This window comes from Anguilla anguilla, chromosome 18 (assembly GCF_013347855.1).
Source record: "Anguilla anguilla isolate fAngAng1 chromosome 18, fAngAng1.pri, whole genome shotgun sequence".
Classification (NCBI taxonomy): domain Eukaryota; kingdom Metazoa; phylum Chordata; class Actinopteri; order Anguilliformes; family Anguillidae; genus Anguilla; species Anguilla anguilla.
The window spans coordinates 10301809-10324005 of NC_049218.1; the positions used below are offsets into that span (position 1 = coordinate 10301809).

Below are 22197 nucleotides of genomic sequence, written 5' to 3' on the forward strand. Positions count from 1 at the left end.
AGGGTCACTGTTCATTTGCCATAGAACAGCTCCTTTACTGGACTCAAACTGAACTGGTCGCAGGGCTGGGCCATTGCACAGGCCCTTGTGTTTGTTCTGATGTCACGCTGGAGCAGAGGCCACCATACACAGGTACAAAAGCACAGAACACTTCTATGAAAGACAAATAAATGTCAGTGCGTAAGGACTCCAAGGCCTGCTTTTGTGTGTAACTATCTAAAGGCTCATAGTTCTGTTACGCAAGGTCTTGCTTTAATATTTTAGCCTCTTGGGAAATGAATGAGTGAGTGAGTGAGTGAGTGAGTGAAAATATTCTGAGCGTTATTTATTTTTTTAAGTGGTTTGTCTGTTAGAGAAAAGCATCAGAGCATGGGCTACCTTAGATTTTGAGCATTAACTGCAGATGGTGCAAAACTGTGGGGACAGAACTTTGAGAGTACAAGTATCAACTAAAGAATGCCTGGACAATGCCCTTATATGGCAAATAGTCAGCAAAACAGGAAGTGCAAGAAGCACTGTATAGACGTTATGTAACGTAAGGAAGCACATTGGGTCACGGCTCTTTAAAAAGGAAGCTCTTTCAACCCCCTCTTCTTTACTTAGCAAAAGGCTGTCCTTTGCTATAGTTGCTTAGTTTCTTTTCAGTCCACCCAGAAGGTAAAATGCATACAAATTTACGCTAGTTCGATTCGTTCAGGGGTGTCCAGTCTTATCCAAAAAAAAGAGGGCCAGTGTGGCTGCAGGGCTTTGTTTCAGCACAGCACTAAGACGCCTGATTCTACTTGAGTGAAGACGACGATTAGTTCATCAGTTGAATCAGGCATCCTAGTGCTAAGGCTAAAACAAAAACCCACGCCCACACTGGTCCTTTTCGGATAAGATCAGACGCTGCTGGATTAGTGGTTAACAGGGAAATTAAGCCCAAGCCCGCTATAAAAGGTGTGTTTTCACCCTAGCCCTGGAGTCTGGCACAGGTAAGTTGGTGAGTAATCTGTATAAATATTGGTACAGACCTGGCAAGCGACAGGATGGCTGTAGCTGTTTGAGGGTGACAATGAGAACCTGAAATAAAAGCCTTAGACACTGTGCTGGCAGTGGTTACTGCATTCTGTCCGTTCTTTTAACCCAGAAGGTGCAATGACTCCAATTATGCTTTTCCACAAGGAAACGTTTGGCACTGCAGCCAAGAGCCTCAGACAATCGCTCTCCCACACATGCAGCACAGCGTCCTGCACTGAAAGGATGGTTTAGTCTGAATTATCCTGCATCGTTTGGTTAAATGACACATGAGTAATTCACGCTAAGCTGGGTTCTGGTTCATTTGCATTCACACATTATGCCCATTTGTGTATTTTTTTAAATCTTTCCTCAACTGCATGTACAAGCCTAAGCATTGTATATTTTATTCTCTAAGACTAAAAGACTAAGACTACTGTAGCTCTTAGGCAATATTTACCCAATGCCAATAAAGCATTTTAAAGTGAACTGAATTGAATTTCACCAACACACATTCATTTAATATTTAACACCTACGCAACGTCCTGAGGAGCTCATGGGAGCTCATGGAAAGTCCAGAGACTTAAAAGCACATCTATCAATGGATGTCACCTCCCACTCGCATTGTTGCTAAATGATGGCTCATTGCTTGCTTATGGAACCTATCCCAAATATGCATAACAGGAGGTTGAATGGGGACATGATGTCATTTGCAGAATTGTTAAACAACCACTAGGTGGCATCATGAGCTTAACAGTTATCATAGGACAAAGTATAGCTTAAAGTTTCTCTTGTGTTGCTTCACCTGGGCCCAGTGCTTAAGAACAATGCTGTGTTTAAAGAGACAGGAAACAGTCCTCACACGGGGTGGTTGGATCTTGGGTTTTTTCCCCTGCATGGGGAAAATGAGGAATCTTTAGGGGAGAGATAAGAGGAAGGAACACAGGACCACAGACACAGAACAAAAAAACAGGCAAAAGAGAGGAGGAATAGTGTTAGAGAGTGGTGTATCTGACCACGCGATAGGAGGTGACCTTCGCTCCCTCACAGTCCAGCCTGCCCCGCTGTCTGCCTGTCCAGATAAAGGGCCAAAGTCCGAGTCGCCGTGCCCAAGGGGCTGTATTAGACCTGGGACTGCACACGTCTGGGACTCTCCGTGTCTCTGTCTGTGTGGCACTCCGAGGCCCCTTTCCTACCGCAGGGCACGCTACCCTCATCGGATCCCTTCCGGCTGGTCCGTCGCCATGGCGCCTCGTACCCGATTCTTGCTCCCTCTCCTGTTGTTGTGCCTCGCCCTGAGGGCCGCCGCCGCCCTGGGCCAGGAGCAGCAGGACGCCTCCAGGGCGACCCCCGCGCCCCCAGAGGGGCTCGGCGAGGAGCGGGCCCCCGTGGCCTCCCAGCCTGAGCCCAGCGGCACCCCCCCGGCTCCCAGGGCCCCCCCGGCCGAGCCTCAGGAGGAGTCCGACTGGGGCCTCAACTACATCCGCGAAACCTTCCAGGCCGCCAACGGGTACTTCGAGTCCATCGTGGAGATGATGGGCGGCCGCAACGGCGTGTGTCAGTACCGCTGCCGGTACGGTAAGTACAGCACAGAAACGTGTGTGTGCGTGTGTGTGTGTGTGTGTGTGTGTGTGTGAGTGTGCGTGTGTGTGAGTGTGTGTGTGTGTGTGTGTGTGCGTGCGTGTGTGTGTGTGCGTGTGTGTGTGTGCGTGTGTGTGCGTGTGTGTGTGAGTGTGTGTGTGTGCGCGTGCGTGTGTGTGTGTGTGTGTGTGAGTGTGTGTGTGTGTGTGAGTGTGTGCGTGTGTGTGAGTGTGTGCGTGCGTGTGTGTGTGTGTGAGTGTGTGCGCGCGTGCGTGTGTGTGAGTGTGTGCGTGCGTGTGTGAGGGACAGAGACAGATGAATGTGTGTGTATGTTCAAAACTGACAGAGAGAGGTACAGACCGTATGGGTGACAGAGACACATAGTAGCATGCAAGTGTGCATGTCTGTTTTTGGTTTTTATAAAAGCAGTGCTCTGTTCAGTTCCCTGACCACACAGCTGTTGCATAGTTGCTTTTTGGATGGGACCAGTGAAGTCTCGCCACTGCAACAGACAGGACAGAATTGGGGATCAGTAGGGAAGCAGCTCATAAAACCCCTCCATTTAATTAAATTCTGTCTCTCTCCCTGCCTTTCTCTCAGTTTCCTCTCTCCATCTCTCTCTCAGCAAGTTCTCTGATGTCAGCTTTAACATGAGTGATGGGGAAATTTAAGATGCAATATTAGATGTTCTCTCCTTCACCAGAAAATCGTGTTCCCCCCTCCTTTCCCTCTCTCTTCCTCTCCCTCTCTTTCTATCTCCTCCTCATTCAGTTGTCAGGTTTGGTGTTTCACTTTGGCGTGGCAATGAAGCTCCATTTTGAATCTGAGTTTGAGATGAACACAGTGAATTTGTAGCCTCAGGTTATTTGTCATACAGTTTTCCCTGAGAGGAACTGAGATTGACTTGAAGAGGGAGAGGGAGAGAGTGAACTAGTTGAGAACTGGCAACTACTGCCAATTCTGGCAGACAGAATGTAATTGGCCATACGTTTACCCATAGAAAGAATGTATGTCAAAACATTTAATAAATAAATAAATAAATAAATAAATAAATAAATAAATAAATAAATATGAATAAAAGACAAACACTCACTGCTCAATAACATCTGAGAAAAGGAATAAGAAATTAATAAAATGGCTCCCAGTGATGATAGAGTAAAATGGAGGGAACAGAGAGTCTTGCAAACTGAAATATTTAAGCAGTGAAACCTTTTCAGTAAAATGACTGTACCTGTTCATACTAGAGTGACTGTACAGTACATTGGATGTGAGAAAAAGAGGATGAATATAATACTAGGCTATTTGTTTGCTTATATATACGAACAATGGAACAAGCAAAACTTAACTGGATGTTTTAGGAATTCAGAAATGCCACCAGGACAGATATTTTCTGTCCCAAAATGAAATGTCTGGGAAAAAGTCTGGTCAGCCTAGCCTATACTAGTGCTCATTTTTGTGCCGTATATTTTTGGACATGGACCGGTTAGTCTTCAATATTGCTGCCCCCTGTACAACTGGTACAACTTATACCAATTTACAGATTTTGCTTTGAAACGCTGCTTTTATTTTACGTTTAAAAAAAATAAATATTTTATGGTACTTTAGATCTGTTTATGGTGGAAATTAGGCATATTCAGTATTCATGTAATATGTCAACATAAACATATGTTAACCTAAAATGTGAAACACACAATTACATGTTGGCTAATGCTAATTTGTGCCACGGTACCTGAGAATAATTAAGTTAAGGTACAGTAAAGGTGCTTTCTGTGTGCAGGAAAAGCTCCTCTTGCTCGGCCCAACTACAAAACTCCTGAACCCAACGGCTGCAGCTCCTCCCTGCTGGGATTACAGGTTCCTGAAAGCGTATGCAGGAATTTATCAGAACACACACTCACACACACACCCACACACATACACACACACACACACACACATATACACACACACACACATGCACACTTAGGCACGCACCCACACACACACACATATACACACACACACACACAAGCACACGCACATGCACACACACACAATCTGCATTGTTTTCTATGCTGTGTATACATACAATACTTTCACTCAAATTCACTCACTCACACACACACACACACTAAGGAACACAGTACATGCATCTAACTAATGGCATGCACACCAACGCACACACACATACACACACAATCTGCATTGATTTCCATGCTGTGTATATACACACACACACACAGACACAAACACACTCACATAGTGTACAGTGTGTAACTAACCGTCTGACTCTGCTCTCCAGCTGGACCTGGGGATCCCAGCCATGACAAAGTGCTGCAATCAGCTGGACCTCTGCTATGACACCTGCGGCTCCAACAAGTACCGCTGCGACTCCAAGTTCCGCTGGTGCCTGCACGGCATCTGTTCTGACCTCAAAAGGAGCCTGGGCTTCGTGTCAAAGGTCGAAGGTCAGCTGTACTTCCTTTAGCTCGTCCATTCACTGTAGCATATTTACCGTGAGAGGTTCACAGGCATGTTTCATATTTATGGCAAGGCCCTTAAAATTGCCACATTTTTTGTGCAAAATCTCACCTCAGTAAGATATAAAATAATTACTGTTTACTGATGCCTGTTTTTCTGAACAGCATTTTAAAACACCCATTATAGGCTGCAATGCAATGGATTATTCATCCAATATAAATATTGAATTATTACAATAGCAATCTTAATAGTTTCACAATTTCAACAAATTGTAAAGCCAACAAGGTTTACTTTTTACATAAAAGTATAAAATATGGAATGTATTTAATATAGAAATATGACTTTTTTTTTAGAATATGGTTGTTTTGTTGAGGGCTTTCTGGAAGTTCCATTTCTATAAACAATGAAATACATAATTGTTTTACTGTCATGATCTGTTCCAGTGCATGAAGATGTTTTTTCTTGTCTCTGTCTACCCCTCTCCTCCCTCTCTTTTCCCTCTCTTCCTTCTGTTCTCCCTCTCCTCCCTCTGTTCCCTCTCTCCTCCTTCTCTCCCCCGCTCCTCCCTCTCTTTCCCCTGACCCCCAGCTTGTGAGTCAGTCGCAGACACCCTGTACAACACTATTTGGACTCTGGGCTGCAGGCCCTACATGAACAGCCAGAGGGCAGCATGCTTCTGTGAAGGAGAGGAAAGGAACGAGCTGTGAGTGGCCATCCAGAGCAGAACAGCGCAGCGCAGCACAGAGAAGAATACCCAACACAACGCAGCACAGCATGGGAATTCACAGCACAGCATAGGAACACACAGCACAGCATAGCACAGCATAGAAACACGCAGCACAGCATAGGAACACCCAGAACAGCATAGGAGTGCAAGCACAGCACAGCATAGCATAGCATATGAAAATACAACACAACACAGAACATCCTGGCATACACAGAACACAGCACAGCAGAGAACAATGATAAAACACCTGCACACGACATACAAACACATACAAACACACACTTTATAGACTACCTATCATCAGTGAGAATGTCGAGACTGAACAGTACCATGGCAACCACACCCCCTCAAGTCACACACATATACACACAGACAAGGCCATGTTCGCTGTATAACTAGTGCTCGTTGAACACCCACATTGAACTGCTGGAGTCGCTGGCCCTGACTCCCGAAGCTGTTTAAAGGCCGACCTTATTTAGGATAGATATTAATAGAGCTCTCACAGAGTCCTCCTCACTGGTAAATTAATAGATGAAGGCAGTATTAGCAGTCTTTTTGTCATGGATTTTTTTTAAAGAATCTCCATAAAGGGCTACTCTAAAATTGCTTTACAGAAAGGTGCCATTATCACAGGTTTGGAAAGCAGTCCAAACACAGTATCCAATGTGGTAGCAGGGCAATATTACCACAGTGTTGCGTCGCATCGCATTCTATTATATATTGCTTCATATTAGCTGCTAACGTTATGTCAGGACACCAAGGTGAATATTTATAATGTGTGAAGATACTGTATTTACCCAGGTCCTGCTGATTACATTTGCTTGGGTCAGTTAAACACTGACCCAGGCAAACACATTAAAGGAACAAATGAAGCCACTGGAACAAAAATATGAATTGCTGTATTAAATGGATGTATTAAATTGGGGCATGCTGTAATCCTACATGCAGTTGTGGGAAATTGATTGTATAAATTATTTTGATGCGCGCAGACGAAGAAGTATACATTGTACTAATGTTGTTAATATTACTGTTGCTCACAAAACGGTGTTTTAAGTTATTAAATGTTCAGGTTTTCTTTTTGTGTTTCTGCATCCGGTGATGATGAATGATGTAATCAGCCTCGGAGTTGTATTTCTCTCCCTGGATTTAATGGCAGTTTTCTTGCTTTATTTTTAAAAAATAAAAGCGATCAATAATTCATGATAGCACGGACCATTTGGTTTGACCATTGCACTTTGTCAAGATTTCAGATAGTGTCATAGTTTCACAGTATTGAAAGTTATGATGTGCAAGCATTACTGGTTATACCATTGCTTTGGGCAATAATATTTTGACATTGCATTTAATCAAACGTCCAGTTACTTGCATTTGCATTGGCACATTGTTTGAAAGTTGCTACATTTTTATACTGTACTATTCTGTGCACTGCAAGTTTAAGTACGCCTGAGTCAATAATAATTGTGGTTCAGTTCATAATTCCCAACACAGTTCTTCCATTCCCCCCACCTCCCGCCTAGGTGTATTTCTGAAGACTGAGAGAGCGGTTTGATTTTCTGAGAAATGCACACTGTTTGCACTACTTCCGCAACCACAACAGTTTCCCTAACAGCTAATAATCCATGGACCTGGCACGGAACCAACAGGCACGGTCATTTCTCATTTCATCATTCACACACTGACCTGCCCCATTTCCAGTCTGAATAACAGAAAACAGCGCGGACTTTTATACCATAGACATTGATTTATCTACCGCCTCTTTCTTCTAGAAACGATTACTTCACTGAAGAATAAATACTTATGGGTGGCACGAGTAGCACTGCTGCCTCACAGCAAGAAGGTCCTGGGTTCAAATCCCACCCAGGGCCTTTCTGTGTGGAGTTTGCATGTTGTCTCCGTGTTGGCATGGGTTTCCTCCGGTGACTCTGGTTTCCTCCCACAGTCCAAAGGCATGCAGGTTAGGTTCATTGGAGAGTCTAAATTTCCCCCTAAGTAGGAGCGTGTGAGTGAATGGTGTGTGTGTGTGTGCCCTGCGATGGTCTGGCGGCCTTTCCTCCGTGTATTCCAACCTCTTGCCCAATGCATGCTGGGATAGGCTCCAGCACCCGCCGCACCCATCCTGACCAGGGTTATATAATGGATGGATGGATGGATAAATACGCATTTGGAAAGTGCCTCAGAACGCAAATGATCCATATGATCAATTCAGCTTTATTGAGGGGTTAGAACAAGATCGACACATACTTGTGTCAGTAGCAGCTGGCTATATACAATCAGGGAGGCAGAGAAATTAAATTTATTATGCATAGTCATTCTGCAGCAGATTTTAATGGTTTTCAATGAGCAACTGCACCGAATTAAATATCTACAAAAAGATCTAAAGGTGAATTTTTCTTAAAGCCTAATTGCAAATGTATTAACTCTGCTGCTGTGAATCTGACATGAAATCCTTTTACTTACCACAAAAAAATTGTTCACAGATTCCCAATAATTATTGAATGTGCTGGAGTATGGAATATTTGTTATGATTAAAATCATTTAATACCGACTGTGCAAAATGAATGGCACCACATCTGGTGATTAAAAGATTTCAACTGCTGACAGGGTGACCCTTAAAACTGCAGAGCCTTTTCATCATTAAAGAGTTCTGATCAGTTTAAAGGTGCGTTCTCTGCCTCCCTCACATCCACATGTATAATATGTCACGTATTTATAAAAATAAAAATAAACATTGGTTATTTCATTTCTTGGTGCGGTGAAATAACTTTTAACTTCAACCGTGATTCTTTTTTTAAGTATCAGAGAAATAAACATATAAACATATACATATTGTGTTAGAAAAAACTAACATTTTCTGATATATAGTGAGACTATACAGTAAGCACAGCCGTAATACGGGCCTGAGTTATTCTGTTCATCTTGCAGCCAAGCGAATTACCTCCAAACCATCTCTAGAGAAGCTGTCAGTCACTTTAAGTAAACTAGTGAGTATAGAAAATGTGATGATGAATATATATCAATGTCTGAGTCGAACAAGAGGCAGTGTGGAAAGTGTGTGTGTGTCTGTGTGCGATAATGATGTGATTTAGTGTGTGTCTGCAGGGTTTGGCAACGTGTCTGTGAATGCACACCAGTTTCCATGGGGAAATGTTTGATGTCCGTGGTTATTCAAAAATGTATAAACTGTCAAAAATGTAAAAAAAATAAAAAAGAAATGAAAAATTAATAAAACTGCGTATATCAAAACACAGAGCTGTGAAAACATATTTTCCCCCTTCCCGATTTCCTCCATTATTGCATGTTTGTCACAATGAATGGTTTCAGATCTTTAGACAAAATGTAATATGAGACAAAGGGAAGCGAAGTAAACACAAAACAGATTTTTGTGGACAGTTACTTTTTCCCATGGGTGATATGGGTGTTAATAAATTTTTTCATTAAATGAAATAATAATTTTAAATGTCTTTCGTGTTTACCTATGTTCCCTTTGTCTAAAGCTACATTTTGTCTAAAGCCCTGAAACCATTTAGTGTTATGCAATAAATATGCAATAATAAAAGAATATGCAATAATGTGCAATAATAGAAGAAATCAGGATACTTTTTCATGCCACTGTACATTTCTAAGGTATTGGAGGACGATTGAACCCCTGTGTGAGTGTGTGTGTGTGAGAGAGAGAGAGAAAGAAAGAGTGTGTGTGCGTGTGTGTGTGTGTGTGAGAGAGAGAGAGAGAGAGAGAGAGAGAGAGAGAAAGAGAGAATGTGTGTGCGTGTGTGTGTGTGAGAGAGAGAGAGAGAGAGAGAGAGAAAGTGAGTGTGTGTGTATATATGTGAGAGAGAGAAAGAGAGAATGTGTGTGTGTGTGTGTGAGTATGTGTGTGTGGTGATAAATAATGTACATTAGAGTGGCGTGTGTATGTGAGTCAGTGAGAGCCTGGGCTCTGCTGGTCTCCTCATGCCTCAGGCAGGATTTGGATGGGGCCCCCGGTCAGCAGCCGCTGCTCCAGGTGAGCGCTGGTCCACACCTCCCTACGCAGGCGCCTCTGACAGCCCTGAGAGCAGCGGGAGTCCTCCTCCCCCTGCCCACACACCAGCACCCGGCAGTGCAGGAACACCTCCTGTAACACACACACACACATACACATCACAAACACAACACGCACACGCACACACACATCACAAACACAACACGCACACGCATACGCACACACACATCATAAACACAACACAAACACACACACGCACACGCACACACACATCATAAACACAACACACACACACGTACACGCACGCACACACACATCATAAACACAACACACACACACGCACACACACACGGACATGGACACGGACACACATGCACACACACACACACACACATCATAAACACAACACACACACACGCACACACACACGGACATGGACACGGACACACAAACATGCACGCACACATTCATGCAGGCATCGGCTCACATTCAGATGAGCCGCTGAAGGTAGGCTTGCTCACTCACCCGGTTGTCTTTTCCCACAAACTTGAAGACAGGCACCTGGTAGTGTTTGGACAACTGGTCTTTAGCAGAGTACTGCCTCACTGTCTCATCTGAAATACATCTGGAAAAAACAGAAGAAGGTTTCAAACCTAACTATAAGAGGTGAAGCGGCTCCGGGCATCTCATTAGCCCCTCTGAACTCAACTTCCCCAGTGCACACCAACCTTTAAATAAATCACATTCAAGCACTTCATTACACACAACCCTGAGGTAATGAAGTGGCATATAACTGAACCAAGTTTTAAGTCATATACAGGCACCCCATTACTTACCCATCCTTGATGAGGTCATATTTGGCACCATGGTACTCACCCATCCTTGATGAAGTAATATGTCAGCCCCATGTTACTCACTTGTTTTTGATGAGGCAATATTTAAACCCCTTGTTACCCACTCATCTTTTATGGTGTCATATTTGAGAGACCTCAGACTCTCCCATCCTAGTCCTGCAGATAGCTAACTATAAGTCTGCCTTAAGTAGTAGACAGACAGTAGTCTGACTATTACAGTAGTTAAAATAGTCAATACAGTGGCTCTGATTACTTTTTTACATTAGCGAACGTGAGTATGACAATAGTTAGTTTCAATAGTATTCAGCCACGTAATCTCAAAATATTGTCAGAGTTTGACAGATTGTTGCCGCTCCCAGGCCTGCATCGAGAACTGCTTTGTTTTCCCACAATGCAGTTGTGCTCAGTGGGACTCACCCGTCCTTAATGAGGTAATACTTGAGCGGCTCGTCCGCTTTGGGGCTGGGCGTGGCGAAGCAGCTCTCCACCAGCGCGGCCAGCCCGTCGACCCGCTCCACGGGCTCCACGCCGAAGAAGAGCGAGTCCCGGAGGCGGAGCTGCGGCGGGGCGCGGTAGGGCTCGGAGAACTCGGCGCTCTTGAAGAGCTCCAGGCTGAAGGGGAAGACGCCCGCGCTGTGGCCCGCCAGCTCCAGGGCCCCGCTGCGCAGGCTGGGCAGGTACCCGTCCGACACCTCGTAGTGCCGCGGGAACTCGCACGTCACCGGCAGGAGCAGCTTGCTCGTCCGCACGATGATGTCACCGCTGCTGCCGGGGCTGGATTTGGGCAGCCCGGTCACCAGGTTTGTGGCCACGATCTTATCTTGGACAACCTGGGGACAGCCAGGCAGACAGGAAGTGGCAGAGTCCGTAATATCATTGCTCTTGGGTGTCTGGAAACTCTAATAGAAGGGCAATGCCTCCCAATTGACCGATTGATTGACTGGCTGTTTTAATGATGTGTTGTGTTGTTGGGTGCTATTTGTAAACGTGAATAGGAACATTTGTACAGGTCTTTTTTCCTCACATTAAAAAAGATGGTAGTATAAAAAAATTATTTATTTAGGAATATTTATTTTAAATATTTATATCATATAATAAATCTATGTTAAAAATAAATATTTAGCAAAAGTTAAATATTTAAATGATATCTTAATCTGTCATAAAAAACAAATATTTAGTGGGATATATTTAATTATATATATACACTTTACTGCTAAATAAATATTCAAAAATATTTTAAATGCGTCCATTAAAATGTAAACTGCAATGATAAAACAAATAAATATACTATTTAAAACAAATATTCGTTTCAAAAACAAATATTTATATTAAATCTTAAATCTGGGACTTTTAGATTAAATGTTTAAGTTAAATCTAAGTATCCCTTTAACACTTTGCCACATTCCAAAATTTCCCATGGGAGTCCCCATTCAAACTAAATACATCTAACAAAGTACACTTCTAAGATTTAAATTTAGATAAAACATTTATTTTAAAACCAAATATTTATTATATGTGCAAAATATGTAACAGCAAGCTAAACATTTGTAACATTGATACAGATATAACATTTAACTGAATTGTAAATTCAACTGAATTTGTCACTAAATATTTATTTATCAGAACAGATATAAGACTTAAGCTAAATATATATTTTATTTTCAAATATTCAGTTATGTGTCTCACATTCAGACATAAATCATATATTTAGCAAGTTGTTATTTATTTATTTATGGATGCAGATTTAATATTTAAACTAAATACTTGAAATGAGCAGTTTTCCCTTTGATTTTAAATCTGATAAATGTGCTATTTATCTCTTGTATAAATAAATAGATAACTATTTTTATTACATTTAATTTAAATATCTGACCAAATAAATGGTGTCATTACATATTTAACATATATGCTAAATCTGTGATTCCAAATAAATATATAACAACCTACTAAATATTTAACATATATCTAAATCAGAGAAATATTTAAACTTTAAATAAATATTTTGTAAACCATTATATGTTTTACAATTAAATGCAGTTTCTGAATTTATGACACAAATATTTTGCAATTTATTAAATTATTAATTTTTATTAATGTTTGGTACATTTAGCTAAATGTACAAAACAATATGCAAATCACCATCTATGTTGGCCTTTAAACTTTCTCTCAGGCACTTCCTGAGGGCCTAGTTGACCAAATAAATAATTGATGGGTAGGGTTAATTAGCATATGTTTAGCAGATTTGTTAAATCCTGCCAAGTGTAAAGTTCACCACTTAGCATTTAAGTTATATATTTATTTTTCAACCTGAGATTTAAGATATAAGATCAATATCCTATCTATGCTATTTAAGTTTACAAACAGCACCCTGTCTTATGTTGATCTGGTGTATTCATGTATTTAATGGCCAGGGGAGGCCACAGTGCCTGCAGCGCTACTCACCCCATGCCCTGGCAAGTCAGCGGCATCAACATTTGCATTGCATTACATTACGTTTCATCCATTTAGCAGATACTCTTACCCAGAGCGACTTACACAGCTTACAGTCTTTCACACAAACAAATGTACAACGGTCATCAGGGTTCGACCTCCAGCTGAGCTCACCTCCACCATGGTCCCGCAGGTCTTCAGGCTGAAGTTCAGGTTGACGTGGGTGCCGTTGGAGATGCCCCGGCAGGAGGCGTTGGACAGGAAGAGTTCCAGACCGCCCACCAGTTCCTTGGGCACCGATACCTCTATGAAGCTGGGACTGCACTGCACAGGCACTGAGAACAGAGATAACACACTAAGAACAAAGAAACCACTGATAACTCTGACCCACCAAACTAATTCTGCAGTTCAATTCTCTCTCTCTCTCTCTCTTCTCTCTCTCTCTCTCCGTCTCTGTCTCTCTCTCTCTGTCGATGTCACCCACATCCCCACTCACACTCTTACACACACACATATACACTCACACAACCTCACACTCATAGTTTTACACACACATACACACTCACACACATGCTCATACTCACACCCTCACACACACACACACGCACACTCTCTCTCTCTCACCCTGGCAGGTGCGTTGGTCCTCCCCCAGTTCGAGGCCTCGGGGACAGTGACAGAGGAAGGAGTCCTGCACCCTAGAGCAGCTGTGACTGCACCCCCCGTTGTCCGTGTGGCACCCCTTAATATCTGTAGGAGAGAATCACAAATTTGTCTCCTCGCTAACACTGTACAGTAGGCCATCTCAAAAGTATTGCAGACCACAAATAAAGCAGTGTCATATATTCAACAAATTGACATGTTCTCATTAAGTCTGAATGTGAATCGTGTACTAGGATCAGCTATTTTCCACGTAAATGGCAGAATGTGGATTCTGATCCAAGATTACTAATTAAGTTACAGAAGGTCAACAAAACTTTGACATGAGGCTTTTCAAGATAGTAAAAAAAAATGCATGTAGTTTAAAATCATTTAAATTATTTTCAACATTTTTCAGCAAGTATTATTTTTAAAAATCGTGGATGGTCAGTGGTACTTCAAGCAAACACACACAGTCCATGTAGCCGTTTCAGTGAGGGACCCCAGCTCCGATCTACAATCGTGCACGATGTAATGGTGGCGACGTGAACTATTAGCGATGACTGTGATGTCACGATGACCTCACCGATGCAGCTCCGGCCGTCCACGTCCAGCACGCGGCCTGGCCCGCACTCGCAGCGTCGGGAGCCCTTGGTATTCACACAGACCTCTGAGCAGCCCCCGTTGTCCCGCTCACACTCATTCACATCTGATAAGAGAGAGAGAGAAACCAGCAAATTGGATTCTGACCAAATCACTGCGCAGCTGATCATATTTACACTAGAGAAATGTGCTAGAGAAATACTGTCAGACCTGACAGTAAATATGAAAAAGTCACAGATAATGATTTTCCAAAAAAGATCCAGATCCCACGGGAACACGTACAATTTCAGAATAGGGACAAATCACATAGAACATTGTAAATATTATAACTATTTAGGGCTGAATATAAGTTGGTCTGGACATTTCAATGTGGCAATAAATGAACAGAAAGAGAAAACAAGCTGGGCGTTTTATGCCATAAATAAAAATAATTTTTAAAAAGCATTGATATCCCAATTAGAATTTGGTTAAGATTATTTGAATCTGTAATTGCCCTATATGGCAGCAAAGCATGGGGTCTGCTTTCAAAGCGAGATTTTGCTCAATGAGACAAACACCCAACTGAAACCTTTAAATGCAGAGTTTTGTAAGAACATCTTTAAAAAGGGCAGTAAAATTTTGGAAACATCTAAAACAGGGACCCCGACTCATACTATTATGATGCCCTAAAATGCCAAGAGCTGAGCTCAGAGAAGAGTCCACTCACTCAGATGCATACCAACTGAACCTATTAGAATTAAGCAATTTATAAAGCAAGATAAGCAAAATTACATTACCAATCAGAAAAGGCAAACAATAAAATCAAAACAAATTACAATGCTCTTTGGCCCTAAAACATGAATACACTGAGGCAGATTACCTAACCACAGTCCAATATTATATACTTTGATAAACGTTGACAAAACACAGACTCAGCGAGCACAGCCTAGCCATAGAGACTGGTCGCCACAGGCAGACTTGGCTGCCCAAAGAAGAGTTTCCACTCTGTGCTTCCACTATAACCAACAGGAAATAGAAGCAGAGCTGCACTTCCTCACCCAATGCAATAAATATAAATAAATTAGAGAACACGTTTTTTAAAATGAAAGCAATACACCCAAACTTCCCAACCCTGCCTGAGACCCAACTATTACAAACTCTCCATGGAGAGGAAAGGTGCTGTGAAAAATACCTGCCACAGACAGAGGGACAGCAGTGACCCCCACCAATATTCATATATAATGTGTATTTGTATAATTGCTTTTACAGTATTATAATTATTTATTATCATATACTAATGCACATTTTATGTCTGTTATATTTCAATCTCAATATTTTAATATTTATTGTTGCTGTTATTCCTTTCATCATTGCTGTTATTCTGATTGATTATTACGCTTTGGCAGTATGTATTTCTCTCACCATGCCAATAAAGCATGTTTCAATTGAGTTGAAAATTGAGAGAGAGAAAGTGAGAGAGAGTGAGAGTGAGAGGGAGGGGAAGACTAAGAGGGAAAAAGGGAAGGGAGAGAGGGAAGAGACATCTGATTGATTGAGAGGAGAGAGAGGTCGATGAGGAGATAATGGCAGTCTTGGAAGTCATCAGCTCCACAGTGCACTGCTGCTGCCCTCAGCTCAGTCCGATGCTGCTTCCCTTCGGTCTCAGTGCAGTAACACATCAATCACAAGCCTGAAGGGTCCAGTGTCTCCTTAAAACCAGCCCCCCCCCCCCCCCCCCCATCGTGTCTTTTGCTTTCTCTCTTTCTCTTAATATTCAGATCAAATCAGGTCACTTAGCTTTTTTTATGGCATATCATATATCATTCTAAACTAAGAAACTAATTTAAAAATATATCCAATATAAAATATCAAGTACAATAAAAAGGCCAGTAAAAAACAAAGAAATATAAAAATGCAACATGGAGAATATAGATAAAACAACATAGACGATCTTTACTTTTGTTTCCTCCAAAGACCTTCGTTTCCCTCCTCTGCTCGTCACACTGTCCCTCCATACTAATCTCTTTCACTCTTTACCTCCTTGTTTCTCTCTTTCGCATCTCCCTCTGCTAGCCCTCCTCCCTCCCTCCCTCTCCCTCTCTCTATCTCCCTCCCTCTCTCTCTCTCTCTCTCTCTCTCTCTCTCTCTCTCTCTCTCTCTCTCTCTCTTTCCCTCCCTCCCTCCCTCCCTCTCTCTCTCTCTCTCTCTCTCTCTCTCTCTCTCTCACCCAGGCAGGTTTGTCCGTCGGGGCCCAGCGTGGTCCCAGCAGCACAGTGACACTCCGGCTGCTTGCACTGCGGGGCCTTGCATTCCACCTCGTCACAGATGTCGTAGAAATCTGAGAGAGAGACAGACAGTCAGACAGTCAGGGAGACAGACAGACAGACAGACAGAGAAACAGACAGACGGCCAGGGAGACAGACAGACAGACAGTCAGACAGAGAGACAGACAGACAGACAGCCAGTCAGGGAGACAGACAGTCAGGGAGACAGACAGACAGAGAGATAGACAGTCAGGGAGACAGACAGACAGACAGACAGACAGACAGTCAGGAAGACAGACAGACAGACAGAGAGACAGTCAGACAGACAGACAGACAGACAGCCAGTCAGGGAGACAGACAGACAGAGAGACAGACAGTCAGGGAGACAGACAGACAGTCAGACAGACAGACAGACAGTCAGTCAGACAGACAGACAGGCAGACAGAGACAGACAGACAGACAGACAGACAGACAGTCAGGGAGACAGACAGACAGACAGACAGACAGTCAGGGAGACAGACAGACAGACAGACAGACAGACGTGACACTGTCTCTCTGGTCCTCTCAGCTCAGGTTGTGGAATGAACTGGGGAATGCAGAGCGGGGTAATGAACCATCATGTCAATCAAACCGAGTGGACAGGGAAACAGAAACTCCATCAGAGTGGAGGCAGAGGGCACACAGAGACACACAGCAGAATATTAACACACAGGATCATCTGTAGAGGCTGGCTCACTGAAAACAGTCACTAGATGGACAATCACAGAAAAGCCCAACTTGATTGCCCATCTAATGACTGTTTTCAGTAAGCCAGTCTCGACATCAAAATATGCGAATATATTCTCTTCACAGGTGCAGTTTGTCAGGATTCTGTGGTAGTTTCTATACTTGCCAGGCTTCTGCATTGAAATATGAGTCAAGTTAAATGACAAATGATGACTGAGTCCAGACAGTATGACTGACAGTAAGAGAAAAACAGAAAGATAGACAGACAGATAGACAAACAGACAGACAGACAGATAGACAGACAAAGTGAATGTGAGAGAGTGACAGAGACAGACAAACAATGTGAAAGTGAGAGACAGACAGACAGACAGACAGACAGAGAGACAGACGCGGGCCGGCTGAGCTGGACTCACGGCCGCAGTAGACGTGGAAGCAGACGGCGGGGCGGGGCAGGCGGTACACGTAGTACCCCCCGGCGCAGGCCTTCACGTCCACGCTGGCGTTCCACTGGCAGCAGTTGTCGTTGAAGCTGGCGCAGGCAGGCACCGAGACGACGCCGTCGGCCGGGCGCGGGTGGCTCCCGTTCAGCCAGATGGGCGCGTGCGTGCCGCAGTGGTTCTCCGTGATGCAGAAGGTGGGCATGGCGTCGCCCGCCATGCCCGTGAAGCGGTACCACTCCCCGTCCATGTGGTTGTCGCACAGCGGCACGCCGGACGACTGGTTGACGTGGTGCTCAGTGTTCCGCCAGGGCTCGTTCAGGCTGATGTAGGCCGAGCAGGGGTCCAAGGCTGGGCGTGGCCCGGTGGGGGGGGGGGGGGGGGGGGGGGGGGGGGGGGGGGGAGAGGAAGGAGTTGGTAAATGGTAAATGGACTGCATTTATATAGCGCTTTTATCCAAAGCGCTTTACAGTTGATGCCTCTCATTCGCCAGAGCAGTTAGGGGTTAGGTGTCTTGCTCAAGAGACACTTTGACACGCCCAGGCCGGGGTTTGAACTGAAAACCCTCCGACTGCCAGACAATCGCTCTTACCTCCTGAGCCATGTCGCCCTGTGAGTTAAAAGGAGTTAGAGCAGGTAATAACAGGTCCACCTGACCCTGGACCTGGAAAACCAAGGGTTAACCTGGTTTTCGCTGTTACTCAGAACTTACTGCAATAGATCAATCAAAGCACCTGGTGACACAGTTACCTCTCCTAAAATTGGTGCTATTTTTTTTTTACAGCGAAAGCAAAATCAAAAAGAGTAAAAGGCAGGACCAGGGAACATTACAGTACGGCATTTATTCAGAGCAACACACACAATTACACTCTCACACGCAATCCATTTACACAGCTGGACAGGAAGCAATTGAGATCAAGTTTCATTTTCAAGGCAATGACAGCAATGCCCTAAGCTGGAAATCAAACTCGCAACCCTGTTGTTAGTTGTAAGCCTAATTCCTTAACCATTATGCTACAGCGACTCTGGGGGGTTCCTTGTTTACTGTTAAATGGTGGGGCTATAATGCACATTCTGTTCCTTTCCATGATGTAGGTCAAATGGCAGTCAATCCCTCAGCTTGCTGAACTCAGCCAAAATAAACAGTTGAGTTTATAACAGTAAAAGAGTGTCAGACTGCCTCAGAGCCACATACATCAGCAGCGGGCATAGTTTTATTCAGTCTGCTAGCGGGGTCAGGAGGAAGGGGACATAATAAACAAACTGGAGCGTGCTGGAGAGCGATCAATACCGCCGCCCCTCCTGCTCTCCTTTTCTCTCTTTTTCTCTCGCTTTCTCTTTACAATCTAATTAAGTGACGGAATTAAGCCACCAATCGGACGGAAAGCCAGACGAGAGCAGCCTACATGAGGAATGATCGGAGCTCGAGGATCAGCGAAAACTAATTGTGGGGCGTGGGTGCAGGACGAGGGGGAGTTCAGTGATCCCTCCTGTCTGTTGCATTGATGTCGAGGAGGGGCAGACAGACAGATAGACAGACAGACAGACGGACATTGTTACATGTAGCTCCCGGGGACCAGCGGAGCCAAATTTTACCAGATGCGGCTTTGGCTTCCATGTGTATCCGAGCAAGACTGGCGTGTGTCCAAGCATGGCAGCATGCCCTGCTGTATCTCTATCTTTCACACACTCACACACACACACACACAGAAGCTCATCGCTCTGTAGCTGCAGGCAGGCCTATCTCAGAAGGATGTCCCGCAAATGCAGGAAGGACGGGGGGTCAAGGACAACCGGAGGAGACGGTCAGGGCCCTGCCGTTTAAAGCACAATCTCCCATCTGTAAACAATGCTGTCCTAAATACAATGCTGTCCTTTTTTCGCTACATCAAAAGACACTGCTACGTCAAAAGGTCCACAGCCCGGAACTGCCTCACCCACACAACCCTCTACTCTCTCTCTCTCTCTCTCAGAAACGTAAACGCTGGCACAGAGGGCGGTTGGGTGCAGCTGTGGTGCTGCATGGTGACGCAGCGGTGAGAGTACGGGCGGAGCACTGAGCCCGAGCCCCTGAGCCCCAGTAACATGGTGAAATGGTTGCAGAAGTGTTCCTGTGAGTCTACGTGCACAGATGCCTCCACACATTTCCAACTGAAATAAGTGTGACCGGGATCCATTTACACTGCAGCGGGAGGGCTGTGGTTTATAGGGGCCTGTTTTAAAAGAAAATACATACTGTAGTAAAAATGTTACAATCCTGTTACTCATTTCTAGGCGTTCAGATGCTCTTAACCAGAACATTCATCACAGATTCATCGCAACCTAATATTTCCTAAATTTTGTGCTAGTTGGCTTAGCACTGGTCCACCCATTCTTCATGTGATAACACTGCCCATATCAGGGTGAACAATCTTAGAGCACCACCACACTGCCAACCCCAACGTCACCTTCGCCTCTACAGCTTAAGGATGAATGGATGAGCCGTACAACATTATACTCTTTATGTTTAAATCACTCCGCATTTACCTCTCTTTATCCCCCATTCAAATGCAACCCCGTCCCACCCTGTTTAACCACCATTAATCCTTTTTTATTTGATTTACATGTAACAATAAAAAATTCTGCATTGCTGGGTATTTCTGCTGGCTGTAAAGTGGTTTCGATTTTACCCGCAAGCCCTCGCTCTGAAATTCTTCATAAATTCTCCCTCTCTGTTGTTTGTGACTCCTGACACAGGCCGAGATAACAGCACGACAGCGTTTATTAAGATGCGGCGGTAAAGATGCTCAGACCAGGTGCCATCGCTCGTGGTGTCGGAGGCAAGGGGTCAGAGTTCAGGGTAACTCACCGACGACCTCAACGGCGCGTGCGGTCGGCAGCAGAAGGGCGAATAGAAACAGCAGCATCGCGGCAGACGTCCGTGTGTCTGTATTTCGGCTGCGGCTCGGGTCACCCTAAGTATCTGCAGGAATGGGCTCTGTCTGTCTGCGTCTCAGCTCTGTGGTCCACTCTGGGTCGCCCAGTGGAGGTGGGGGGTCTTATAAAGTCGGGGTGCTCTTATCGCAGACCAAGGAAGGCTGACCTGAGCTAGGGGGGGTGATGGGATGGGGGGGCAGTACAGGACATCTGTCTCACCTTGACCCCCCCCCCCCCCCTTCCACACAGTGACACAGACCATCCTCCCATTGTTCCAGGAGTCAGTCTTATCCAGAACTCAGACCAGAGCGGACTGTACCACACCGAGGAGTTCCGCTCTCCACCCTTCGTCTTCCCCCACCCCTCCTCTTCTTCTTCATGCCTCTCTCAGTCATCACTGCTCCTTATCCACCCCAAACTACTTCACTTCCCAGCACTGAGCCCTCTCGCACCTACAGCCAAATCATTTTTCTCCCCACCTCATCCCGCCATTCCATTTCTCTGCCAAAACCCTTCTAATCCATTGACGCATCTTAAAAGTTTATGAAAATTCTCGTTCATATTCTCAGAAATCCCCTGAGACTCTGAGTCATTTTTTCCAATTAAGATAGCCGGAAAGACGGGACAATAAACTAATCAGGGACAAAATTAACTTTGGGGAGGGGGCTGTGATGAGGCGGAAAAGAGCTGACACAAGGGGCAGTGACATGTGGGTGGGGTGGTCGGGGGGGCATAAGCTCCCATGGTAGGATATGTGCAGTAAAGCTTGACCACTGGTCTTCAGCTTTCAATTTTTCGACTACAAAAATTAACAGGCTTTGCAACTTCAATTTAGAGGTCGCTGGCCTTACATAGGCCAGTTCTTAGGCTTTCAATTAAATTAATTGCTTCTTTAATTAATGAGGCCATTAGCTGAAACAAACAAGAAAGGGCCAGACCTCCTCTATTACTGCTCTGCTGACCAGCATCTGCACACCTGTGCTTCCTCCATCCCTCTGTCCTTCTATCTCTCTCTTTGGACATGGACAAAGGCACTGAATGCTGGATATCCTCTATAACCACGAGCGTATATTAACCTTTAAAGTCGTTAAATATTCCATAACTGCAGTGCAGATTAGCAGTTGTCATCAGAAAAACCTCTATACCCAGTGTAAATGAGGAGTTACGGTCAGGAATGAGGAGTTAGGCCACATGAGACTTTCCCCAGAAGGCCGAGGGCCACAAGTTGTGTGTACACAGTAAAAAGCCCAGTGTTAATTCAACTCTAACACAGTACATACGAGTCCAATAGGGACCATATGTATGTACTCTGTTAGAGTTAATTCAGCATGAAACATTTTACTAGTGGGCATTTGACTCGCATGAGTACTGGTGTACCTTGACACCAGCTTGGAGGATAACTCACGGCATGCATTTTTTGTTTGGTGACATCAAACACACACACATAGACATACACACTTACGCACACACACACACATACGCATATGAGCAGGCACGCACACAGACACATAAACACACACACACACACATAGACATACACACATACACACACATACGCATACGAGCAGGCACGCACACACAGACACATAGACACACACACACACAC

At 44.3% G+C, this 22197-nt stretch overlaps 2 protein-coding genes across 3 annotated transcripts; one reads left to right on the forward strand and one right to left on the reverse strand.

Annotated features, from left to right (window-relative positions):
* The first annotated feature begins 1885 nt into the window (after nucleotides 1-1885).
* On the forward strand, nucleotides 1886-6974 carry pla2g12b (phospholipase A2, group XIIB). Of its 2 annotated transcripts, none has more exons than XM_035400578.1 (4): nucleotides 1886-2574; nucleotides 4355-4431; nucleotides 4859-5024; nucleotides 5626-6974. In XM_035400578.1, exons 1-4 carry the CDS (start codon nucleotides 2241-2243, stop codon nucleotides 5742-5744), a joined length of 696 nt encoding a protein of 231 aa, XP_035256469.1. In that variant the 5' UTR covers nucleotides 1886-2240; the 3' UTR covers nucleotides 5745-6974. The 2 variants fall into 2 exon arrangements, with proteins under 2 accessions (XP_035256469.1, XP_035256468.1); XM_035400577.1 differs by having other exon boundaries at nucleotides 1892-2574; nucleotides 4355-4443.
* Nucleotides 6975-9557: 2583 nt separating this feature from the next.
* Nucleotides 9558-20673, reverse strand: oit3 (oncoprotein induced transcript 3). Its single transcript, XM_035400570.1, has 9 exons — nucleotides 20524-20673; nucleotides 17652-18026; nucleotides 16476-16586; nucleotides 14253-14375; nucleotides 13655-13777; nucleotides 13205-13365; nucleotides 11018-11430; nucleotides 10272-10371; nucleotides 9558-9878 (listed from the first exon to the last, which is right to left on the reverse strand). Exons 1-9 carry the CDS (start codon nucleotides 20579-20581, stop codon nucleotides 9714-9716), a joined length of 1629 nt encoding a protein of 542 aa, XP_035256461.1. The 5' UTR covers nucleotides 20582-20673; the 3' UTR covers nucleotides 9558-9713.
* Nucleotides 20674-22197: the final 1524 nt, after the last annotated feature.